Here is a 16801-nt window from a genome sequence, read left to right on the forward strand (position 1 = left end):
TGAGGACGGGGTGGGTCCCTCCGACCAATAGCGGCGCGAGGGCTGGCGCCGGGCGGGATCCCGCCCGGCACCGTCAAGTAGCCCCGGGAACTGCCGGCACCGCGGAGCGGTGGGCGGCCGCAGAGGCCGAGTGCTGCGCCGCTTCCCGCCGGACCTCGGCCAGTGCCCGCGCGGCCGCGTCCTGCGCAACGCTGCCCGCCTCGGCCCGCCATGCGCCCCCCTACCCCGGCCGCGCTGGGGCTGCTGCTGCTGCTGCTGCTGCTGCTGCCGCCGCCGCCTGGTGAGACCGCCAAGAAGGCGACGCCCTGCAAGCGCTGCCGGGAGCTGGTGGACAAGTTCAACCAGGTGGGCCGGTCACCCCACGCAGACGCGGGGTCGGGGTCGGGGTCGGGACCGGCCTTGGGGGGCGGCGGGGCCGGGGTCGTCCCGCGATGGATCGGGGTCCTGGACCCAGGGTAAGCCTGCGGTGGATCCGGGTCGGCCCACAACGGTCGAGGGTCACCCCGAGATGGGCCGGAGTCACTCCACCGTGGACCTGAGGTCAACCCACAACGGACGAGGATCAAGGATCCAGGGTAACCCCTCCGTGGGCCGGGGTCACCCTGAGTGGGCCGGAGTCACTCCATCATGGACCTGAGGTCAGCCCACAGGGGACCAGGGTCAGGGACCCAGGGTAGCCCAGAGATGGGCCAGAGTCAGTCCTGACACGGACATCACCCTCGTGATGGACCCAGGATCACCCACGCAATGAATGGCGGCGACCTGTCAGTGGGCTTGGGGAGTCACCATGATGGACTAGGGTTGCTCTCACAACGGACGTGGGTGGGGGCCGCGGCACTGAGCCCCGTCTCCACCGTGTCCCCGCAGGGAATGGCGGACACCGCAAAGAAGAACTTTGGCGGCGGGAACACGGCTTGGGAGGAAAAGGCGCTATCCAAGTATGAATTCAGGTGGGTGCCACCACCCCTGCTCTGGGCAGCCCAGCTTTGGTACTTGACGTGTTCCTGTGAACGTTGTCACCCGCGTTGATGACAAATACACGGAAGGGTCCCTCCCATAGCGTCACCTGTCTGCTGGCCCCTACATGGCCTTTTGGCTTCCACACTTTTCCCCGTATCCAGTCCGCACACAGTGGACTGGGTGGTCTCTTAATGATGCATCCTGGACGGTGAGTCCCCCCACGTGAAATGTCACTGGCTTCCCCTGCTGGTGGGCTTAGCCCTCTCTCCTCCACCCAGGACTCCAGCCCCTGCCCCCAACTTCAGGGGCTCCCCTGGTGGGCCCCACACCTGCCGCACGACCACCTGTTCTCTGAGTTTCATTCATCACAGGGCACCCAGCCCACCTGATGTGTCTGCTGAGGGTCTTTTCCTACTGAAGTGCCACCGTCCTTCCCGCCTTGCGCCAAGGGGGGATGTCCTGTGGGATGCACACCGACGCCTCGACTCGCCTTCTCACTCTGTGGTGCTGATGGGCTTGTGTTTCAGCGAGGTCCGGCTGCTGGAGATCATGGAGAGCCTGTGTGGCAGCAGCGACTTCGACTGTCACAGCATGCTAGAGGAGCATGAGGAACGCCTGGAGGCCTGGTGGCTGAGGCTGTGAGTGTCCCACACCCCCTGCGCCCCCCACACCCCTGCACCCCCCACCCTGTTCCCCAGACCCCAGGGCCCCCCCATTCCCCAGCCCTGCACCCCTACACCCAGTGCATCTCCCGCACCCCCCGCCCCGTTACCTGGGGCCCCCTCGCGTGCCCCAGCCTGGCTCTCCGGCCCCCCCACCCCAACCCTGCTCTCCCCGGGTGTTTGTTGAAACACACCAGTGGCTTCTTATTTTTTAATTCATAATTTTGAAATAATTTCAGACCTCCGAGAGTTTCCACACGCGCGTCTTCTCTCTTGTCCGCACGTTAGCATCTCTTATTACCTTAACACGATGATCCCGGTGAGGTCCGTAACTGGAGAAGTCCGTCCCGCCTGCACTGGTGTTTCCCTGACGTTACGATACCCTGGAGCACACGTCGTCACAAACTATGATTTTGTGTTGAAGAAATCTGTCACGTGAGCTTTAACGAACGCGTTTTCGATTCCTCAGGAAGAAGGAGTATCCTGACTTATTTGAATGGTTTTGTGTGAAAACCCTGGAAGTTTGCTGTTCGCCAGGAACGTACGGGCCGGACTGCCTTGGTATGTTTTTCTCGGGGAGTCTCAAGTGCCCCGGGTCATTGCCGGTGCCCGTGTGGTGATTCCCGGGCGGGTGGGAGCAGGGTCGGCAAAGGGACAGTCCATGCCACCTCCACCTGGCCCTGGGGCTGCTGTGTCGCTGCTGCCCTCACCCCAGGGACCTTCTCCTTTGGGCCGCACCGCTCTGAGCATCTGATCCCAACTGGGCTTCTAATTCAGGGTCTACAGACCTCCCGTAGTCCACCTGTGGGCCAGTTTTAACCTGCCCGCGTGGGCGCTGCCCCCTGAGTGCAAGGAGTTGGCTCTGTGGCTTGCGTGGCCCCCGGCCCAGCTCTGCCCACGGAGGAGCAGAGACAAGTCTGGGGCGGGGGGGGGGGGGGCAGTCACATCTGTCGGGATGGATGCATCGTGCCAGCCTTAAGTAGGGAAGCCACGCTCTTACATCAAGACGTGGACTTCGAAACTGAAGCCACCAAAGTCACTCACCTTGATCAGCTGGATCAAGTGGCACATTTTCCAAGCTCAGACTCTCTCCCTGGCCGCGGCCCCCTCCTACCTACCTTTCCTCCCGTCCCGCTGCCACGGGGCTGCAGCGGGCCGATGTCATGGTCCCAAGCAGTCCTACTCGCTCCACGTGTGAGCATCCTTGTCCCCGGGTTTCAGGTGAGGCTGCCCAGAGCCCCCGGCTGGCTCCCGGGCAGTGACCCACATGCCCACGGGCCCCCCGGGTCGCATGCAGGCACCTGTAAATCCCAACCCCAGGCGCTTGTTCTGGGGGCGAAGCGTGGCTTGGATTTTAGCGGGACTTCCAGAAAGCTACTTTGTGAGCGGGGGGTGGGTGGGCGTCCTCTGGATGTGAGCCCAGCCCCCGCCCCGGGGCTGAGCTCTGAGCGGTGGGTCTGTGTCGCCCCCAGCGTGCCAGGGCGGGTCCCAGAGGCCCTGCAGCGGGAACGGGCACTGCAGCGGGGACGGCAGCAGGCAGGGGGACGGGTCCTGCCAGTGCCACCCTGGGTACCAGGGGGCCACGTGCACCGACTGCGTGGACGGCTACTTCAGCTCGCTGAGGAATGAGACGCACAGCATCTGCACAGGTACCGCAGCAGCACGGGTGGCCAGGGCTTCAGCCCACGGTCCTCGGCGCGACAGACGCATCCCTTGGCTCTTACCCACATCCCGGGAGCCCGGGGGGCACGCAGGAGCCACGGGAAGGGAAGCAGGAGGATAGGCCGCGGTGCTCTTGCCTCCCAGCCCTAAACAGCCCCCGGGAGGGAAGTGAGTCCCGTTCTCCCGACGTCCTCCGGAGAAGGAGGGGAGGGTGGACGGTGTGTCACAGCCATGCTCATCGGGCTCCTGGTGACCTGCTGCCTTTAGTGTCCCCTCGCGGGCTTGCCCTCCCTCTGCAGCTGTCGTCAGCGCGCGGTCACCGAGGCGGAGCGTCTGGAGTGAGCCAAGGCCACTCTGGGCCCCGGCCCGCGTCGCTGCAGGAGGTGGGGTGGGGGGGGCACGTGCGGGAACGGGGGGCTGAGGTCACGTGGCGGGACCTCCCGGCCCCAGGTCCCCTTGAGAGGACACAGCGTCTCGGCATCGAGTACGGGGGGCTCTCCTACCTGGGTCTTCGGAGGTGTCCTGGGCGCTCTGGGTGAGCGCTCAGGCCCTCAACTATTTCCCTGGAGCCGAGGAGAGAGCCCCCCGTCCGGATCACGAGTCGCAAGAGTGGTTTTTTCTCTCGTTGACCGAGGGCCGCTTTCGGGGGTTTCTTCCTCATTTGTTTCTGGGTTTTGTTTTCGTTCCACTGAAGGTAAATCCCTACTTTCTGAGATGATCTCTGCGTCGCGCTCGTTACTCAGAGCGGGATTTACGCTTACTGGCGGCCGTCCCGCCTCTGCTTTCCAGCCTGTGACGAGTCGTGTAAGATGTGCACGGGCCCCACCAACAGAGACTGCGGCCAGTGCCAAGAGGGCTGGGCGCGGGAGGACGGCGCCTGCGTGGGTGAGGCTGAGGCTGCGTGGGCTCCTGGGGCCTGGCCTTCCCTCCTCCCTCCCCCCTCCCCCTCCCCCCTCGCTCCTCCCCCTCCCCCTCCCCCTCCCCCTCCCTCCTCCCCCTCCCCCTCCCTCCTCCCCCTCCCCCTCCCTCCTCCCCCTCCCTCCTCCCCCTCCCCTCCCCCCTCCCTCCTCCCCCTCCTCCTCTCCCTCCTCCCCCTCCTCCTCTCCCTCCTCCCCCTCCTCCTCTCCCTCCTCCCCCTCCTCCTCTCCCTCCCCCCCTCCCTCCTCCCCCTCCTCCTCTCCCTCCTCCCCCTCCTCCTCCCCCTCCTCCTTCCCCCTCCTCCTCCCCCTCCTCCTTCCCCCTCCCTCCTCCCCTCCTCCTTCCCCCTCCCTCCTCCCCTCCTCCTCCTCCCCCTCCCCCCCCTCCTCCTCCCCCTCCCCCTCCTCCCCCTCCTCCCCCTCCTCCCCCCCCTCCTCCCCCTCCTCCCCCCCCTCCCCCCCTCCTCCTCCTCCTCCCCCTCCCCCCTCCCCCGTCCCCCTCCCCCCTCCCCCGTCCCCCTCCCCCCTCCCCGTCCCCTTCCCCCTCCCCCTTCCCTCCCTCCCCCTCCCTCCTCCCTCCCTCCCTCCTCCCTCCCTCCTCCCTCCTCCTCCCTCCCCCTCCCTCCTCCCTCCCTCCTCCCTCCTCCTCCCTCCTCCTCCCTCCCTCCCTCCTCCCTCCTCCTCCCTCCCTCCCTCCTCCTCCCTCCCTCCTCCCTCCCCCGTCCTCCTCCCTCCCTCCCCCTCCCTCCTCCCCCTCCTCCCTCCTCCCCCTCCCCCTCCCCCTCCCCCTTCCTCCCCCCTCTCCCCCTCCCCCTTCCTCCCCCCTCCCCCTCCTCCTCCCTCCTCCCCCCTCCCCCCTCCCCCTCCTCCTCCCCCTTCCCCCCTTCCTCCTCCTCTTCCCCCTCCTCCCCCCTTCCTCCTCCTCCCCCTCCTCCCCCCTTCCCCCTTCCCCCCTTCCCCCCTTCCCCCCTTCCTCCTCCTCCCCCTCTTCCTTCCCTCCTCCCCCTCCTCCCCCTCCTCCCCCTCCTCCCCCTTCTCCTTCCTCCTCCCCCTCCTCCTCCTCCCCCTCCTCCCCCTCCTCCCCCCTCCTCCCCCCTCCTCATCCTCCTCCCCCTCCTCTTTCCCTCCACCCCCTCCTCCTGTTTTCCTCCTCTCTTTCTCCCCTTTTTTCTCTCTTCTTCTTCCATCCTTTCCATCCTCTCTTCTCTCTCTTCTTCCTCCTCCTCCCCCTCCTACCCCCCGACTCCTCCCCTCTTCTCCTTCCCTCTTCTCTTCTCTTCTCTTCTCTTCTCTTCTCTTCTCTTCTCTCTTCCTCTTCTCTCTCCCCCCCCTTCTCTTCTCCTCCAGCCCTCGTCCCCTTCCTCCCACTTCTCTCCTCCCTCCCTCCCTCTCCTTTCTCCAGGACCTGCTGGTGTGCGGCCACTGGCAGGGACCTCCCTTGGGCCTGGAGAGCCACACACAGGTGCTTCACAGCCACAGAGAGGAGGCATGCCTTCTGACACACACGCTCCCGAGCTGAGGCCCCGGGCCTTGGCTCTCCCCATCCATCGCCTCCCCACCCAGCCTGGTAGCCACTGCCCGCTTCAGCTGTGTCCTTCTTCTGAGCTGCAGCGGGCCTTGGAGCACTGGCTCCAAACCCAGCCCTGCAGAAGGCCCCGGGGAGGGTCTGGCAGTGGCCCAGGGGCTCTTCCCCAGGTCCGGATGCCGGCAGGCAGGCGGGAGGAGGGGCGGGTCGAGGCCGGGGTGCCCTCCTCCCCTCGTATGTCAGCTTTGGTTTCGCCCCTCAGTTAGGGGCGTCAGGCTTGTACCTGATGCCTCCAGTGGGGAGGGAGGGGCCCCGACACCGACCTGGAGCTCATCCGAGTCCACGCGGAAGCACAGAGTGCTCACGCGGTAGCCGTTGGTCCCTCGCAGCGGCCCCTCCCCTGGGACCGCTTAATGTCCCTGGTTGTCACCCCTGCACGTGGGAGGCCACCTCCCTGTCCGGCCCCAGCCCCGGGTTGCATCATGGCGAAGGTGGTCCGGGCCGGCCCCTCACGGCTGTGCCGCTGCCTTCCAGACGTGGACGAGTGCGCGGCCGAGACGCCTCCGTGCGGCGACCAGCAGTACTGCGAGAACGTCAACGGCTCGTTCGTGTGCGAAGGTGCCTGGGCATGGGCTCCTCCGGGGCGGGCACGCACCTCCTGGGCCCTGGGCCCTGCCGATTCTCCCTTTTCAAACGTTCACGTGACTTTCTTATGTTCTACCTACTTTAAGTTCTTTTTAATGTTTGTTTGTTTATTTTTGAGAGAGAAAGAGCACGAGTAGGGGAGGGGCAGAGAGAAGACGACACAGAATCCGCAGCAGGCTCCAGGCTCTGAGCCGTCCACACAGACCCCGACGTGGGGCTCGAACCCACGAACTGTGAGATCACGACCTGAGCCGAAGTTGGACGCTCAGCGCTCAACCGACTGAGCCACCCAGGCGCCTCTCTACCTACTTTAGAAAGTTGAAGGTGATGGGCGCCTGGGTGGCTCAGTCGGTTAAGCGTCCAGCTCTTGATTTTGGCTCAGGTTATGATCTCAGGGTGGTGAGACTGAGCCCCGCGTGGGGCTCTGCACCGAGCGTGGAGCCTGCTTGGGATTTGTTCTCCCTCTCTCTCTGCCCCTCCCCCACATGCACGTCCCTATGCACGGGCTCCCCTGCCCCCTCTCTCTCTCTCTCAAAAAAAAGTTTAAGGTGGCAACCCAAGTGATAGGTACTTGTTACAGAAAATTCAAATGAGTTGAAAGTAATATTTAAAAGCCATCAATTCCACGGAGAGGGAGCCTCTGTTACTAGTCCTGATACGCTCCCCAGTGTCTCCTTGCCTTTTTCACTCAACAACGCCGTGACCGTCTTCGTCCGTCCTGTCACATCGTGTACGTCACGTACACGCGTGTGTGCGATTGCAGAGCACGTCCTGACTCCGCCAGTTTCTTCGACGACCTGTGTCGCTGGCTGTTTGAGTCAGACCAGTTCTCCCGCAGTTACGCACTTTGAATTCCTTAGTAGATTAAAGCTTTTCGTGTTGGTCACTGTTTTCTCGCACTGGTTCCAAACTGCTCTGGGGGTGTGCGTTGTAGGGCCACGCCGTCCCCGGGAGGCTGGGGGCCTCCCCACGTGCCGCGTGGGCCCCTCTCTGTGACGCGTGGGCCTCACCCGGGAAGGGTGTTCGTACTGAGCTCCCAGCCGCCTGTCATGAGGCAGGCGGCCACCCCCCGATACCGGCTCCAACAAGAGGGTGCGGAGGGTGCCTGTCCGTGGGCTTCCCGTGCACGGTCGCTGAGTCTCCGCCCTGCCGCCTGAAGCCCGTGCTTGGCGGCAGGGGTGGGGTGGGAGAGGCCGGAGCACCCGGGTTCCCACGTGGCGTGGCGCCAGACCCCGTGTGCCCACGGGACAGTGTCCGATGTTGTCATTGCCTTTCCCCCTTGTTTCTAGAATGTGATTCTACCTGTGTGGGCTGCACGGGGAAGGGTCCAGAGCAGTGTAAAGAGTGCGCCCCGGGCTACACCAAGGAGAGCGGCCAGTGTGCAGGTCAGTGCGGTTGTGTCTGTGCTGGACTGGGATGGAGCGCCGCAGGGAGGCCACGATGCGACCGGTCCCGTGACGAGCCGGGGGGCGGGGGGCGCCGGCTCCGGCTCTTCTCCACAGACCCCGTTCCTCCAGCTTCAAGAGCGTGTGACGCGGGAGCAGCAGACGCCTCCCCCCCCCCCCCCCCGCCATGTGCGTGGTGCTGGTGATCCTGTGGCCTGGGGCTCCCGCACCCCACCCCCGTTTCCCCGTCAGCCGGGGGTGACCCGGCCCCCGTGGTCCCCTCCACAGTTGGGGCGGCTGGAACCCACTTGGAAAAGGGCAGCGAATCCACCGACCTCGCTGGGCGAGCTGACGCCGGGCCTCCCGCCTCCTCGCCTGCGCCGTGCTTCTCTGCTTTCCGGCCGCGCGTGGCCTGACCCCCGACGCCTCTGTTAAACTCCGCCCTCTCCCTCTCTTCTCCGACGAGATGTTTCCGATCTTCGGCTTTCTGTGCGCGAGCGAGTTATGAGAATCTCGTGATCACGACGTGTGTCTGCCGAACAGAGGAATCCGTTACAGTGGTTACAGTGGGATGTCTTTACCGCAGACGTAGACGAGTGCTCGCTGGCGGAAAAAGTGTGCACGAGAGAAAGCGAGAACTGTTACAACACCCCTGGGAGCTACGTGTGCGTGTGCCCCGAGGGCTTCGAGGAGACAGAAACAGCCTGTGTGCGGACGCAGACCGCCGCGGACGGTGAGTGGCCTGGCTGCGGAGCACGGGCAGGGACACCGGCCACCGGGCCACAGCTGCCGGCTCGGAAACACACGAAAAGTGTCCCCGGGAGGGTGATGGCTGGGCTTCCTGGAAGACGAGAGGGTGACGGTCCCCGTGGGGAGTCCCAGAGGTCATGCACAGACTGAGGTGTGGGCGGGAAGCAGAGTCAGTGACACCGGACTCAGCAGGCGGGCTGACGGCAGAGGAGCCACCGGACGGTCCCCACGTGGTCCCTGCGCCAGCTTCCCGGAGGCCTGAGGCCAGGACCCGCTCTGAGCCCGTGGGCAGGGACCCTGGCCTCCTCCGGCTTCCGGTGGCTGTGCGTCTTGGATCCGCGGGGCTTACAGCCCCATCCCTCCAGTCTCTGCCCCTGTCCACGTGGCCTTCCCGTGGCCTGTGCGTGTCCATGCTTCCCTCTCCCCGTGTGGACACCGGTGACTGGAGAAGGACCCGCCCCAGTGACCTCACCTTACCTTGATCATCTGTAAAGAGCCCGTTTGCACACTAGGCCCAGTTGACAGCTCCTGGGGTTAGGAGGTCACCACGGCTCCCGGGGGATGTGGCTCTTCCCACGAGGCTCCTAGAAGTGCTGTGACAGCACGGAGTGGAAGGGACGGCGTCTTCCCCAGCGAGTAGGTTGTGCCGCCGACTCCAGGAGCCCCCGGCCCCGAGCGGGGTAAAGCCCAGCGAGCGCACAGCCTCGTAGGACACCCCGAACACCAAGGACAGGAGCGCACCAGACGCCAAAGGGAGCGAGGACGCAGCAGAGGACGGGACAGCAGCCACACGCCACCTCTGCTTTGGCGTGGCCTCCCCACCCACGCCCCTCACCATCATCCGGGCTCCCGTCCCGCCCAGCTGATTCCAGAGCGCCTGGCCGCCCCCCCGCTGTGTTGCCAGCGGGCCGCCACGTCCGGGAGGAGCCAGCGCCACCCTGTCGGGACATTTGTGCCCGCGCTCCGCCCCAGCCCCGTGAAAACCTGGCGGCCTCAGCTTCGGGGCCCTCGTGCGGGGATTTTACCAACCGATCTGTTTGTTTCCTGGCAGAAGTCCCAGAAGACCCAACGCAGCCGCCCGCGCGGGAAGATCTGTGATGTGGGTCCGGAGCCGGAAGCCGGACCTGCCCTTTAAGTTATTGAGACTGACGCCCGGGAAAGGCGGCCCCCACACCCGCGCTCCTCCACGGACGGTCCAGGGCGAGCTGCTCCCCCTCAAACACTTGTGCCCATCTGGCATCTGGAAAACCACAGTTCCTGCTTGTTCTTGAGCAGATTTGTATATTTTGCTACCGTTCTTTATAATAAAATTGACCATTGGAGGTAGTCAGGCACAGAACACGTGTGAGTTTGTCTCACTGAAAAGCACGAACGACTTGGGACGGAGTGAGCTCCGTCCGCCGTCGCTGTCCCCCCCGCTGGGGCTGGAAGGCGCCCCTGACCGCCCCGCACGGAGAGGACAGCCCTGCCCACCCTGAGGCGGCCTGCTTTGGGCTTTCAGCACAAGGGATCAGGACAGCTGTGCCACCGACGGGCCCTCGGGCAGGGAACAACCGGAGAGAAGCGTCCATCACAAGCCCCAGGGCCAGTTTCTCATCCTTGAATGAAGCAGCTGAGAATGATACAGGCTGTGGCTCCACGGGGAGGCCTCCCAGGGCCCCCTCCCCCCCCACCAGTCGGCGCGGCCGCCCCAGGAACCCCCCACCCACGTGAACGCCCGGTTCCCCGAGCACCCTGCCTGCCCCACTGCCGTTACCCCCGCCCCACTGCCGTCCACATGGAGGTCACCCCGGGAGGTGGCCTCCTGTCTCCCGCTGTCCTGGCACCAAGGACCTCAGCATCCTCGCGACATCTTGTGGTACCTGCTCTGCGGGCCCAAGGTGGGCACCCCAGTGGGCGCAGGGGACACCCCTGCCCCAAGTCTTGTCCCCGGTTCTCCCCGGATCCCCGTGCCCCTCGGCTGGCCTCCCTTGCTCTGTTGCCATGTCTGTGCTGGGGGACAGGGAGCATTCCCTCCTGGGCCAAGCACCCCGGAAGTCCTAGAAGACAGGGCCGAGTTGACCGGGCAAAGCCAGCCTGCGGCTCTTGTCCAGGCCAGACCTGTTGGGGAGTTCACACGGGAGACAGCCCTTTCATCACGCTCTGGGGACCGGGCTGGAGGTCCAGGCAGTGGGAGCACGGTGGTGGGAGAGGTCACCACCAGACAGCTGATGGCCACATGAACTGGGAAGGGAGGATGCAGCCCTGTACTTGGGCGGCTTCCAGGGAACCCTGTGGGCTGGGGGCTTCGTGGAGGGAGGGAGGGCAAACCTGAGAGCCAGGGGCTGGCAGAGCCCCGCACGGGTGGGGGCAAGGACAGGGAGGCCCAGAAGGGAGGCCCCCGGTGGGTGAGGGGCTCCCTCCACAGCCCGAGCCCCAGCAGAGGGCCAGGCCAGAGCAGGTCGGCATGTGGGACCCAGGCCAGGCCCGAGTAGCCAAAGCCACAGGCCACGTGGCTGGCATGGAATCGACCCCAGTTTCCAGTTGGAACCCAGAGGGTCCTGAGTCTGCCTGGTGGGTCACCTGGGCGGCAGCCCACCCCTCCCAGGGCTCTGTGGACAGTGGCGCCCCCTCTCCGCCGCTGCACGGGTGACCTTGGTAGGTGTCTGAGGGGCTGTCTCCTGGCAGTGGGAAGGGCCAGGCCCTGCCGTTGTGGATGCTAAGACATCCCTGCAGCTGGCTCCCCACGTTGGCCCCCCGAGGTCTGTGGGGTCCTCTGTGGGGTCTGAACCCTGCCCTTTGCCCCACCGAGGCCCCGCCCTGGACCCCCGCCATGGCAGTCGGCCCAGGCCGCTGGGGAGGGATAGGGCCAGCGTAGGCATCTCTGTGCTGACAGCAGCTGTGGCCACAGGCCCGGGGTGTGTGCCCCATTGACCCCCCTCTCGTTCCGCTCAGGGCCCCCAGCCCCTTCGCTGCCTCTCTCCCAGGGGGAGACTGGAAACGCCAGGCTGACCTGGCTCGTGGAATCGCCGAGCGGGGTCCAGGTCAGGGCCTTCGTCCTGCTGGGGACACTGGGTCTGGCTCCTCTCTGCTCGGCTGTCACCCCTCAGAGTGGCCCTTTCCCCAAGTCACTTCCCTTCCCTGGCGGGGGGCGGGGGTTGTCTGCTCTGAGGCTGAGGTCTGGAGCCACTGGTCAAGCACCCCAGCCTCAGTCTCCTTGCCTGTGAACAGGAGCACGTCCCCAGACAAGGGACCTGGAGATGGAGGCGGAGGGCCCCACGCAGCCCCTGGTGTGTGTAGGGGATGGACTGGGGTGAGGCGTGGCGGGCAGGGCGGGCTTGACCCCAGCAGCACCTTGCCAGGCCCAGCGTGGGGCTCAGGTGCAGGCAGGAGCCAGGTGCCAAGGTGCAGGGACGCAGGGGCTGCGAGCCTGAACGTCAGGGTCCCAACCGGGTCTCCGGGTGACTGTGGAACCCCCCCATCCCTGGTGGCGACCCCTGCCGAGGCCCTGCGGACCCCACTCCGGCCCCAGGTCGGCCGCCAGAAAGGATAGCAAATGGACAGCGGGGACCCCTCCCTCAGGCGGAGGCACCGCCGGGCTCGGCTGGTGGGGACGCGGCCAGCAGGTGGCGCTGCAGGACCACCCCGGGCTCCCCTGCCGCGACTGGAGCCTGGGCCGGAGGTGGGTGGCCCTGAGGAGGGCTGAGGTCCCAGGGCAGGACACTCTGTGGGCGGTACCCCCCCCCCCCCCAGTCCCCTTCGCCGACGGAGATCAAACCTGTGGAAGAAACAGGGAGAAAGGAAGCCAAGCAGGACGCAGCCACCGTGACCCCGCGCTGTGGCCTCAGCGCCCGGCAGGGAGCCCAAACCGGATGACCCTCTGCTCCCTCTTCCCACCCTGGACACCCCCTGCGGAGGGGCCTGCAGGGCAGCGACCCGGCCCACCCTTTGCCTCTGGGACACCTCCTCCGGCCTCAGGACCACCGTCAGGCAGCCTGCCTCCCCTACTGGCCCTGGGCACGAGGGGCCTGGAGGACAGGTGTCCTCCTCTGGGGACACAGCACCGCATGTGGGTCCTGGCGTGGCTTCCAGCCCCGCAGGGCGTGGCCTGTATGTACCCTGTCAGGCCAGGAGCTTCCAGAAGTGTGGTGTGTGAGAGCCCCGTGGTCACGGCCCACCCTGCCCCGGGTCCCCCGGTCTGCTGTGTCGTTCCGTGGGGTCCTGCACCACAGGGGCAAACGTTTGGTAAGCCGGTGTTCTCCACTGGGGGCCCCGGGGACATCGGTCACAACTGGGTGAGGGGGTGCTACTGGCTCAAGATGGGGGGGCAGGAAGCCGTTCAGCACCCTCAGTGCCCGGGATGCCCCCACAGAGAACGCCCCTGCCCTACCGCCCGCCTCGCTGGGGGGATGCTGACCTCAGGCCCAGGCCTCCGTCCCCGTGACGCTGACTAGGGGTAGCCGTGCCGGGCTCAGCCGCAGGACAGACACGTGAGGAGCCATCACCTCCACTGTCCTGGCCGTTCTGTCTGTACGCGGCCGTGCCACCCGATGAACACGGCTTGCCACCCAAGCTGATGACAGGCTGGCCGCTGTCACGCGGCCAAGGGGCTCTGTCCACCTGCCGCACGGTGGGTATGTTCCGGCAGGTGTGGACGCGGGATTTAAAATGTTCACCCCCGTGCCCGCCCCAGAGTCCCCTGTGTGCGTCTCCCCAGACCCCCGCGCCTGAGAGCGCCGTTTTTCTCCTCCACGCCCCTGACTGGCCAGCTGGGCCGCTTGCCCACGGGCCCCCTCCGCCACTGTCATCGTCCACTTGTGCCCACATACTGTGCCGGCCGTCCCTGGACCGTGACGGAGCTTCTCCTCCTCCGCTGGTCACAGGAGTTCCTGGGAGGCCGCACGTGGGAGCGGTGGGACTGACAAAGGGGCAGCGGCCGCCCGTGGGCATCACACGGGTGGAGCCCACGCAGGTCCGGACCACCCGTGCCTGCAGCGTGCCACTGACCTGTGGCCTTGCCACGTCTCACCCCACGTGCCCGACCTCTTGACAGGGTAGGTCTGAGAAAGCCAGTGCCGGGCAGCCCGCCATGGTCCTGTGACAGACGGGCTACTTTTCTCAGGCCCGGAGCCAGGCCCCTTCTCCCGGAGACACCAGCCACCCTGGAGCCCCTTAGCTCAACGCAGCGGGCCCTGCGCAGCGCTGGCCTTCCGTGGCACTGGCACTGGAGCACAATTCAGGGGTGCACACCGCTCCAGCACCCCAAAGCCCCCAGGCCTGCGCTCCCCGACCTCTGCCCGAGGGGGCCCCGTGCGCCTCAGGCCCCTGACCTCTCCCTGGAGAGCGCGTGTCCTGCGAAGGCCTCGCTGTGCTGATTCACAGGGCCGTCGATCCGGGGGACAGGTGTGCTGGGCTGGGGACCCTGGGCAGGAGAGTCACGGTGGCGGGGGGGACCACACGTTCTCTCCGAAAACGGTTTTGGATTCTCTTCCTCATCGGGACGGAGGGCGGTGCGGCCCGGTGTTTCCAGCTGTCCTCCCGGAGCCGTCACCACCGGCCTCTGGCCGCGGTCAGACTGGCGGGTGTAGAGATGTGGCAGCACCAGCCTGCACCCGACAGTCTTTAAACGCGTCACTGCCCGGGAAGTCCTGCTGTTTCTGACTATCTGGGTCGGGGGCAGTTGTGGACGCTTCCGTGGCTTGTCCCTCACGGTGGCCAAGGGAACGAGGTCGGCCACCAAGTATGTCCACTCCACCTGTCCATTCTGGGCGTGGGGAAACGGCCATCGGGTGCCCGTGTAGACAAAGTCAGGGACTAGACCCTGGCCACAATCACATTTGTGAGCCCCTGACTCACTCTAACAGGGGAGTCACGGTGACGCTTCGGGCCTCAGGTTACTGGGGTCAGCTGGAACCTCGTGTCCACAGCCCTCAAATGCTCGGGCGTGTCCCCTCCCCTGTGTTCAGTTATGGGGTCACGGGAAGGCCTGGCACCCTCCCCAGGGCACAGACTTACCTGATGTTGCGAAGTCTGCTTCCCGAGGACCCGGCCCCCTTTTATTCTCTGGGTTCTGGGTCTGAAATCTGCCTTAAGTCTGGAACCTGGGCAAAGAACCTTTCACTGGGACCTCCTGGCCGGGCATCCTCGATCTCTTCCCTTTGGACGCCTGTCCGGTCTCCAAGAACGCTGTGTTCACCACAACCTCGGCCCCTCAGGCCCTGGCCCAGCTCCACCTGCGTCCACCTAGCCCCTGGTGGCCGGGCGCCATCATCCCTGTCACTGTCCATTCTGCGACAGCCGCTCCCCGTCAGCAGACCCTGCCGGGAGCCCCCACTGACCTCCCCACAGAGCCGGTGCCTCTCCGCGTGTGCTCCTGACGGCTGGGCTGCACGGTGTATCCTCCAGGCCACCTGAGGAACCCACCCCCTGCCGCCCGGCCCCTTCCCAACATCCGCTGTGGCCCTTGTGACGGTCTGCCCTTTTCAAAAGCACCCCCCACACTTCTAACCGTCTTCCTGGCGCCGTGACCGCACCACCTTCTGGGTCCGAGTCCCAGGCCTCAGGAAAGCCCCCACAGTCAATGAGCTCCCCTTAACCTGCCCGGGATGAGGTCCTGGGTCCTGAGACCCGAGTCCCCTCTGCCCTGCACTGGGCCACCATGTCCCCAACAGGTTATGTCACTACTTAGCTCCGGGAGGGATACAAACAGGTCCTGGGGGTGTGATATTCCTGTTTTCTTCAAGGAAGTCTTCCCATAAAGGCACGGGCCACTTGTATAGGCCCAAGGACGGGGGGTTTGGGGGTCACCCCCTGTGCGCCATTCCCTGCAGCCAGCGCCTTCAAGGGAGCACAGCACACCTGCCAGGCTGGGTTCCACCCTCATGGGAGCCAGATCCTCTGACCACTGGGTCCCCCCAGGCTCCCCACGACATGTGACCCTTTCCCAGAGTGACAGGGGACGACACCATTAACCCATACTCTCGACCACCGCACTCTGCCCAGCCAGTGTGGCCCCCTCCCACACCACGGTGACAGTTGTGACCACTGGTGTTCCCACTGTGCGGAACGAGCCGGGTCCTCCTGTCCCTGCGGTGACCGTCCTGGACTGCCCTGGCTCTGTCCGCCTGTACTTGTTCCCAGAAGGGCAGTCGGTCCTCAGCTGACCCCCTGGGAAGTGTCCACGCTGTGACTCGGGGGCCAGCCTTGGATCCCCAACGGAGGGACTGTTCGCTGGGGAAGAGCACGGCCACGGTCATGCCCACAGGGGCCAAGGTGAGGCCCCAACAGCCAAGGACAGGCCCTTCCTTCCCACTCCCCAGTGGCCGGCCACAAATCCCGGCACCGGCCTGACGCTGCGCCTCTTGCCCGCGTCCGTGTGCAGACCACCTCCCACCCACGCCTGCCCCTCCTGTGCCGCGGCACCTGCCTGGCCTCCCTCATCCCCATCCCCAACTGCACCCACCCACGGTCCCCAGCCCCACTCCTCCTGCCCACTCTCTGTGTGGGCTCTTGGCAGAAGGGCAGGGACCACCCCCAGCAGCCCCCAACCAAAGACTGTCCCTCCCCACACCCCACCACCCCTCTCAGCCCAGGGCCACCCTCTGTGGGTCATCCTCTCCCCAGCCCCTCGCTACCTGCCCTGGTCCCGGACGAGGATGGGCTCCTGAGGACCCCACCCCAGGCACTGCTCGAAGCTCATATATGCTCCCACCCCCACCGCCTTCCCAGACCCCACCGGGTCTGCCCTCTGACCCCTGCGGCACTGCTGGCCTCACTCGGGCTGTGGGTGTCAGGGCCCTGGAGACAGGCAGGCCTGGGCTGGGGGGGCCTCAAGCCACTACTTGATGAAGGCTGGTTGTGAGACAGGTGACGGGGGGGGGGGGGTGGCACCCGGTGTGGTCATTCTCTTTGCTCTACTGGTCACCAAATTCATCTTCCCTGGGGTGGGAGCAGGCCAGGGATATGGGGAGGGGCACCGGAGCCTAGGGCAGGGCGTAGGGCAGAGGCTTCAGTCCTACAGGGGGTGATGGCGGCAGAAGCCTGTGCTCGGAGTTGGGTGGGATCAGCCTCCAGTCTCTTCAGCGACAGGCTGCCATTCGGGACACGTGTCCCCCTCCCAGTCCAGGGGCCCCTCAAAGCTTCCATTGTGGCTGGGATCATCCCAGACGCCAGGCTGGCTGGCTCCACACCAGTGAGGGGCAGCCGCCGGGTTTGTGCTGGTGAGCCAGTGTGGACTGTGGGACCCCTAGCCTTCCAGAAACCCCTCCTCCCAGACCCAGTGGGCTCCTTTTCAGGACCCAAGTTTCCAGGTGACAT

The 16801-nt window shown here is 65.8% G+C and overlaps 1 protein-coding gene across 2 annotated transcripts; it reads left to right on the forward strand.

Annotated features, from left to right (window-relative positions):
- The first annotated feature begins 51 nt into the window (after positions 1–51).
- Positions 52–9845, forward strand: CRELD2 (CRELD disulfide isomerase 2). 2 transcript variants are annotated; one of them, XM_060656064.3, is made up of 10 exons: positions 53–345; positions 868–950; positions 1488–1598; positions 2092–2183; positions 3095–3271; positions 4074–4169; positions 6261–6344; positions 7661–7756; positions 8343–8489; positions 9558–9845. In XM_060656064.3, the coding sequence occupies exons 1-10, from the start codon at positions 211–213 to the stop codon at positions 9602–9604; spliced, it is 1068 nt and encodes a 355-aa protein (XP_060512047.3). In that variant the 5' UTR covers positions 53–210; the 3' UTR covers positions 9605–9845. The 2 variants fall into 2 exon arrangements, with proteins under 2 accessions (XP_060512048.3, XP_060512047.3); XM_060656065.3 differs by lacking the exon at positions 4074–4169 and having other exon boundaries at positions 52–345.
- Positions 9846–16801: the final 6956 nt, after the last annotated feature.

Source organism: Panthera onca, chromosome B4, assembly GCF_046562875.1.
Source record: "Panthera onca isolate mPanOnc1 chromosome B4, mPanOnc1 haplotype 2, whole genome shotgun sequence".
Lineage (NCBI taxonomy): Eukaryota > Metazoa > Chordata > Mammalia > Carnivora > Felidae > Panthera > Panthera onca.

Bases quoted from the DNA above. Each gene is read 5' to 3' on its own strand.
- CRELD2 (XM_060656064.3), top strand. From the start codon at position 211: ATGCGCCCCCCTACCCCGGCCGCGCTGGGGCTGCTGCTGCTGCTGCTG. The intron at 2,184-3,094 runs GTATGTTTTTCT...TGTCGCCCCCAG, and splicing joins GTACGGGCCGGACTGCCTTG to CGTGCCAGGGCGGGTCCCAG. The intron at 4,170-6,260 runs GTGAGGCTGAGG...GCTGCCTTCCAG, and splicing joins GGAGGACGGCGCCTGCGTGG to ACGTGGACGAGTGCGCGGCC.